This window comes from Equus asinus, chromosome 6, assembly GCF_041296235.1.
Source record: "Equus asinus isolate D_3611 breed Donkey chromosome 6, EquAss-T2T_v2, whole genome shotgun sequence".
NCBI classification, from domain to species: domain Eukaryota; kingdom Metazoa; phylum Chordata; class Mammalia; order Perissodactyla; family Equidae; genus Equus; species Equus asinus.
In genome coordinates this window covers 16,722,139-16,729,255 of record NC_091795.1, presented here as the reverse complement: position 1 = coordinate 16,729,255, position 7,117 = coordinate 16,722,139, and the positions used below count along the sequence as shown (strand labels likewise).

Genomic DNA, 7,117 nt, shown 5'->3' with positions numbered 1-7,117 from the left:
GTTTCGGGTTTTTTAGCAATTGTAAATGGTAACTGTGTTTTAAATTCTGGTGTTTGGAGTCATGGCTAGTATGTGGAAACAGGGTTTTTGTATGTTTATCTGGGGTCCGAGATCTGGTCGAACTCCCCTATTCTAGGGGACAAGCATGTCGTCTGCATGATAATGCTGATACCTGGGTCCCACTCGAGGGATTCTGTTTTAATTGGCCTGGACATCAGGACTTTTAAAATCTTCCCTCGCGATTCTAATAAGCAGCCAAGGCTGAGACCCACTGCTCTTGAACTTGTCCATCAGTGAGCCCAGATGCCTGGAGCACAAGAGCCACGCGCAGCACCGCACGCTTGGAACCTGGGGGCCTGTCTTGCTGTCAGGCTGGCGTTAACTTGCTCGAGCTTTGCTGCTGAGAAAGACAAGGCCCTGGGCCTAATGAACGGGCCCCTCCCCGCCCAGAACAGGCGACTAGGCTGTGGTGGATAGTCAACCAATTTTAATGAACAAAAAAATATTGATGCATATAAAAAGGTATTTTTGTCAGTTGCTTAAGTGTCCCCATTTTCTGTATGGGGAGTCGTCTTCTCCATGAACTTGAGTACCTGTTTCTCCCATGGCCTCAGTGTCCAGCGAACACTGGCTCTGTCACCACAGGGCAGGAGCTGCCCACGTGAAGGAAAGGTGAGTGGCCCCTAGTGTGGGGCTCTCGTCAGCTTTTTACACGGTAAGAACTGCCGTGTTCTGGCCTGAGAAGTTAGACTAAAAATAACTGCTGCAAAATGGATGTCAGCCCAGGAAGCTGATGTGCGAGGGAGGCTAACCTTCGTCTTGTGGCCCATCCCTCGGCCTGTGGCTCCCAGTTTAGGGCAGAGTTCTTTAAAGATTCACCTTCTGGCATTTAAGGACCCAGCCCCACCGGTAGCACAGGTCTGCACCAGTGCAACTTGAAACAGCAAGGACGGAGAGGAAGGAGCCTCTAGGAGAGCTTGAGTAAAGTCGGGTCCTAAGCCTACTCCCGATGAGGTGACGGAAAAGGAGGAGGTGTGCTCCTCGCTCTGCTTCCCCTCGTGGGCTGAGTTCCGAGCTCCTCGGTGTCCTCCCTCAGGTAGGATAAAACGGCCGGTGCAGCCGCAGAGTCCAGGCAAGAGCTCCAGTACCAGGGCAGCGTCAGCGCCTGAGGCACAGGAGAGTTACGGGCCACCGCCCCAAAAGCTGGGTGGGCCACAAGCAATCCCCCGCACCCTGGCACTTCACCCTACACGGAGAGCCACCAGCTGGCAACTGGCATCTGGCAGGCAGGCCTGACCGAAGCCTTTGGACGGTGGGCATGAGGTTTGTCTAATGTAAATACTAGCTCCAGCTCATCAGTCTTGGGGCCTCTGGGGCAACCAGGTTGGTCCTGGACTTCTGCTGCAGTGGGGCCTCAAACCTGCTGAGTAACCCCCTCCAGCCTGTCGGGCCCAACTCCAGAGGCCCCAAGACCAAAGTTGCCTAGAGCCGCTCCAGACACTATCAGGGTTGCTGCTGATAGGAATGGAGTCCCCTGGAACAACCCCTAGCCAAGGGCCTTGGGCAGCTGCAGAAGTGCCTGACATCTTTGTGACCTGGATGGTGGCTGCTGGCCATGTGCTGAATCACCACCTGATGGGAGGCTGGCCCTTGTGGAGGGCAGGGACATAATCAGTCTAGACTGAGGGTCAGTGGACACCGAGGGGCCGAGCGCCCAGCCCTGGGTACTCGAGGCTGAGGACTCTTCATTTTGTGTTCTGTCCTGGGCTCCCACTCTCTTTCATGGTCTCCCGTGTGGACCCACTTTGTTTGTTTCCGTACCCATGGTCCTCTGTGCCAGCCCCTCCCAGCGTGTACCCAGGCAGGGAACGGGCCATCCCTGAGACCTGAAGCCAGGGAGGCCTCCTTGTTCTGCCTGCTGGAGTCGGTGCTGCTCCTCGGTCCTGACAGGGCTGCCCTGGAGGACTGAGGAAGCCGCCCTGAGAGAGGGATTGGGACCAAGCGGTAAGAACCACACACGGGTACAGGTGTTTGGGTGGCGTGAGGATGGGAGGGGAAGGGGATGGAATGGTGGCTGGAGTGACCCGCAGGTCTGTTGCCATCGTCAGCACCGGCTCCGGGGGTGCCCAACATGGGCCTCGAGTGCTTCCCGTATGCTCCGCTGCCAGTCTCGCGCCAGCTGCACTGGGGTCATGGACGCCTGGGAACAAGGATGTGGGGTCAGTCCTTTCTTTCCTCTTGGGAACTCCACTGCCCCTGCCAAGCCCGGGGACTGGGCCCCAGCCCTGCCATCCTCACCTCGTTCTGCACGCCCAGCTTGGCTCCGTAGAGCAGCAGCACCTTCATGGCTTTGTGGTGGCCATGCCGCACGGCCTCGTGTAGACCTGTGTCCCCTTCCTGTCGGGAAAGGGGATGTCATCCTCCCAGCCTCCCCATCCCCAGGAGGGTCAGGTCAGCAGTGCTGTCACTGAGCTTAGGCTCCCCCAGTCACTGTCCCCTGGTGGAACCACCCTAGTCTGGAAGAACCAATTTTCTACCTTGTCCTGTGCGTTGATGTGGGCTCCGCACGCGATGAGGTGCTCCAGGCAGTCAGAGTGCCCTGTGCGCACGGCCACGTGCAGGGGGGTGCTCCGGATCTAAGGGAGGGAGTGAGAATTGGCATTGCTCCCGAGCACGGTGAGGCCGCGTCCAAACCCCGGAGGGCTCTGCTTTCTGTCCTCCAGGAACAGCATCAGCTCCTGTGCGCTGCTCCCCTGCTCCTCCTGACAGGCCGCCCCACAGCAGGGTGCTCCTCACCTTGTCCTGGGCGTTGACCTGTGCTCCCTTGTTAAGCAGCAGTTTGAGGATGTCCAGGTGCCCTCCACGGCAGGCCCAGAACACGGGTGTCCTCTCCAGCTGCAAAACAGAAGCACCAAAGCAGCACTGACGTGCTGGGCTGCGGGGCAGGGGTCTGCCGTGAGGATGGGCCATCCCCGGGTCTCACCAGGTCCCGAGCATCCACAGCGGCGCCCGCCTCCAACAGCTTGTTCACAAGCTGGCTGTGGCCCTTCAGACAGGCCCAGTGCAAGGCCGTGCGGTGGAGCTAGGGATGGAGACGGGAGGTCAGGCAGAGGGAGCACGGCCACTCCCTAGCGGTCCCCCGACCACGGTCCCATGCTGGGTTCCCTGAGCAGAGCCGCCTGCTCCCCGTCATGGGAAGGGCCTCTTGCTCCCGGCTCAAGAGGCCCTGCGGAGTTCGGGTCCCGCAAGACAGGAACGCCCTGCGTTTTCTTGCGCCGGGACTAGGACACGCTGAACACAGCGCCCCTGCCGCTGCTGATGTGCAATCCGATTCGCCCACCCTCGCTACCTTGTCATGGGCATTGGGGTCCCCTCCGTCTGTCAGGTACTTGTCAATCAGGGCCTCCTGGTTCTCAGCAGCCGCCTTCAGGAACTTCTCCAGGTCCACGGGCTCCAGCCGGGCCTGGGGCTGTGCCTGGATAAGTTGAAGGACAAGACCCAATGACACCCCAAAACTGTAGGCCTGGGGGATGTCACAGCTTCACCAGTCCAGCCAAGTGGTCCCCAGAGAGCTGGCTGAGGACCAGCATACTGTCAGCTTGTACAGATCTTTTTAAAAGCCCGCCTCCAGGAATTCTGATGGAACAGGCACTGGGTGGGAGGTGTTATGGGTTGACTTGTGTCTGCTGCAAGGTTCCTATGTTGAAGTCCTAACCCGGGACCTCGGAATGTGACCTCATTTGGAAATAGGGTCATTGCAGCTTTTATTAGCTAAGATGAGGTCATACTGGAGTGGGTGGGCCCTAATCCAATGCACTGGTGTCTTTATTGAAAGGGGACACAGGCATGCACACAGGGAGAACTCCTTGTGAACTCAGAGGCAGAGGTCAGCATGATGCGTCCAAAAGCCAAGGAACACCAAAGATTGCCACCACCCGCCAGGAGCTGGAGACAGGTGTGGACACATCCCCCTCACAGCCCTCAGAAGGAACCAACCCCACCGACACTTTGGTCTCGGACTTCTAGCCTCTGAGATGATAAGTTTCTGTAAGATGACACATGTCTGTTGTTTAGGGCCCCCCGTTTTTGGGACTTGGTTCCCACAGCCCTGGCAGACAAACCCCCCGGGGGCGGGGACGGGTGCCGGTGGCTCCAGAATAGGTTTTGTCCTGCTGCTCAGACACTGGCTGTGTGGCTGGCCGGTGGTGTCTACTCTTCCCTGAGCCCTCCCGGGTGCCCGGAAGCTCTTCCTCATGAACTCTGGCCCTGGGGGTGTACGCCCCCGACTTCCCACTTACCTTAACCTCCGGCTCAGGTGCCTTGGGGGGGACTCGGCGTTTCAGTCGCTTTTCTCTTCGTCTTTGAACCAAGTTTTCCAAGTCAGCCAGATTCTCCAGATTAAGTCTGGAGCTGTTAAATCTTTCAAGCTGGGGCAGAAAGTGGGCAGAAGACAAGCCCATGGCAGCCATCAGCCACTGTCACGGGAGCCTTGCGGGCAAGCTCTTGGTGCTTCTAACCCTTGTCTTGCCTGCCCAGAGGAGACCCCAGCTGCTCAGGTGTCTCTCAGACCTTGAGCCCCTGGCTCTCCAAGGCCCTCGCTTCTAGAGCCTGCCTACGCCAGACCAGCCACAATCACCCCCAGCACCACTCACTTTCTTCTTCTTCTCTTCTTCCAGTTTCCACCTCTCCCGGGCCACAGCTTCTTGGGGTCCCAGCCTCCAGTCACTAGGCCAGCCTCCAGGATCAGGAACTCCACGTCCACATCCAAACACTTTCTTTTCGACTCTCTCTCCACTTACCTACAGGAACAGGATAAGGATAAAGAATCAGGACAATTAGGAGCCCTCAGAAAATATAGCCGTGCAGATCCTGACAAGAGCTGACCTACAGAGATTAGTATTTTGAATCTGCATCTGAGAGCTGGCCGGCCCTTTCTCAGAGCTTCCCAGCAGACTGAGCATTGGCCCGCTCCTGGTACCCGTTGTTGTTGGCTCTCACCAACCGTAGTGTCTCCCGGGGCCCAGGGGGGTAGCTGACTGCCGCCTACCCTGTCCTGTCAGCAGGATCACAGGCCCAGGGACATGACACCACATCTATTTATACCGCCAGGCTTGTGTCCAGGTAAGATCAGGGCAGACAACACCTCAGCTTCCCTCCTGGGTTGTTGTCCTTACATTCCTCCCAGATCATGCCATACTGCCACCTGACCCCAAGCTCAGAGGGACTGAGGAGACACCTCCTGGGTAAAATTCTGAATTCCTGGGTTCAAATCTTGGCTCTTCCAAAGCTGTTCCTTCATCAGTAAAATGGGGTAAAACTCACACTTACCTTGCGGAGCTGTCAAGATAAATGTGTTACGGGACTTGTTCTCTTCTTCCTCCCCAGCCCCACCCCCAGGAGCTCAGGAGCTGGGGAGCATCGAGGGGTAAGCATGTTGTGGGGAGAGGAAAGGTTGGAATGATAGGATGGCAGAGCCTAGGGCTTGCAGCCACGTAGAGCTATAGTCCCGTTAAGGCAGGCTCTGGCACCCTCACTCTTCTTGGGCCCTGTGGCCAGCCTCCCGCCAGGGGCTCACCAGGCTGGGGCCAGCTGTGGGGCTTGCTGGGCAACGTGACCTCCTGGGCCTCCCTCCCCTCCATGTCTGACCTCACCAAAACAGACATCCCAAAGTGTCACTGGTGTCACTGTTTCACTGCCCAGGGAACTCAAGAGCACCCTTCTCCCCCTCCCCACATCAAGGCCGCCAGACCCTCTGGACCATTTCCAGAGCAACGACTGTCATGGCAGTTGAGCTAACCAACACCCCAGCTATGCTCATGTCTTCCAAGGCCACCAGACACTGCTTGTTCCTCTTTTGCCATCACAGTCCAGGGCAAAACTCACTAAACTCAAGGATTTTCGTGTCTACCATCACCCGACCTCTTTCCACTGAGTTTCCCTCTCTTGTTCCCTAACCTCCTCACCACCTCACATGAGAACTGGGCAGATAGACCAGAAAAGAATGGCAAGTTTCTGCTCCTAAGACGTGATTGTCAGGCCACAGAAAGAAGCTGCCTGCCCTCCTCTAGCCGGACCTCTTTATCCTGCTGAGTCGATTGCCTGGCCTCCCGCTCCTCTGCCCCACGTCCTTACCAACTGCTGAATGCTGATGAAGTCCATGGTCCCCCGCTCTTCACACCCCCGGTGAGAGGAGCTGAGCTGCTCAGCCCTTTTATAGGGGAGCGGTCTCCGAGGGGCAGGCAGGGCAGAGCTTGCGCCTGGGCCAGATAACTCTGTGGCTCTGTAACACTACCCAAAATACCAGTGTGGGTATGCAGCCCGCTGTAGGTGGGGGAAAGGACTATTTTGAGCTGAGTCAGTTGCATCCTCAGACACCCGCTGTCCTGTACCTGTGCCATCCCCATCTACTCAGGAGTAATTCAGCCAATAAACACGTGTCCTGGGGGGCCTGGACCACCAGCCCAGATTCAGGGGGAATACTCCCCACTCTCCATCTAGATGCCACTCATGATAAAGAGCCGATCACGAGCCTCCACGTTGCTGTAGGTCTGGCTGCCTGAGACCCGGAAAGCCCCAGCCCAATGGCCCCAGCAAAAGGAGGCCAGAATCCTGAGGACCACCTCGGCAAGGGCAGGCCCAAGAGGCTCACCTCTCTGGGGGGGGTCCCCACGGCACCTACGTGAGGAAATCAGGCTCCAAGTGAACTCCCAGCCAGTCTCAAGGCTGCCCTCCCTCCTCTGGTGCATTCCTTCCCAGTACCCCTGCTCCTCCCTCCCCACTCCGAGAACCAGCACGTTAAGCTACACCACCAGCAGGAGCCAAGCCCAGCCTGTCATCAGCACCTCATGCCTCTTGACAAGTGTTCCATGCCCCAAATGCAGGTCCCCCACCCTCACTCTCCTGGGCATGGAGCATGCCTTTCCACAGGGAAGGTGAGACTGGGATGGGCTCCAGGTCTAAAGACGGAATGTTAACCATTAATCCAGTCGCAGAGTAACCTGTCTCAAACCACTGAAGTCAAACTTGCTAATTCTCCCTAGGACGCCAAGCCGGCCCTTCACCCAGCTGTGCCTTGAACTCTGCCTTGACCTTTGAAAGGAAATCTGATAGCTAGTAA

General features: G+C 57.4%; 1 protein-coding gene across 2 annotated transcripts; it reads right to left on the bottom strand.

The window, feature by feature from the left end:
• Positions 1-470: 470 nt before the first annotated feature.
• On the bottom strand, positions 471-6,287 carry ANKRD23 (ankyrin repeat domain 23). Of its 2 annotated transcripts, XM_014859144.3 has the most exons (9): positions 6,133-6,287; positions 4,653-4,799; positions 4,299-4,427; positions 3,350-3,475; positions 2,984-3,082; positions 2,797-2,895; positions 2,538-2,636; positions 2,299-2,397; positions 471-2,200 (listed from the first exon to the last, which is right to left on the bottom strand). In XM_014859144.3, the coding sequence occupies exons 1-9, from the start codon at positions 6,157-6,159 to the stop codon at positions 2,105-2,107; spliced, it is 921 nt and encodes a 306-aa protein (XP_014714630.2). In that variant the 5' UTR covers positions 6,160-6,287; the 3' UTR covers positions 471-2,104. The 2 variants fall into 2 exon arrangements, with proteins under 2 accessions (XP_014714630.2, XP_044628854.1); XM_044772919.2 differs by lacking the exon at positions 2,984-3,082.
• Positions 6,288-7,117: the final 830 nt, after the last annotated feature.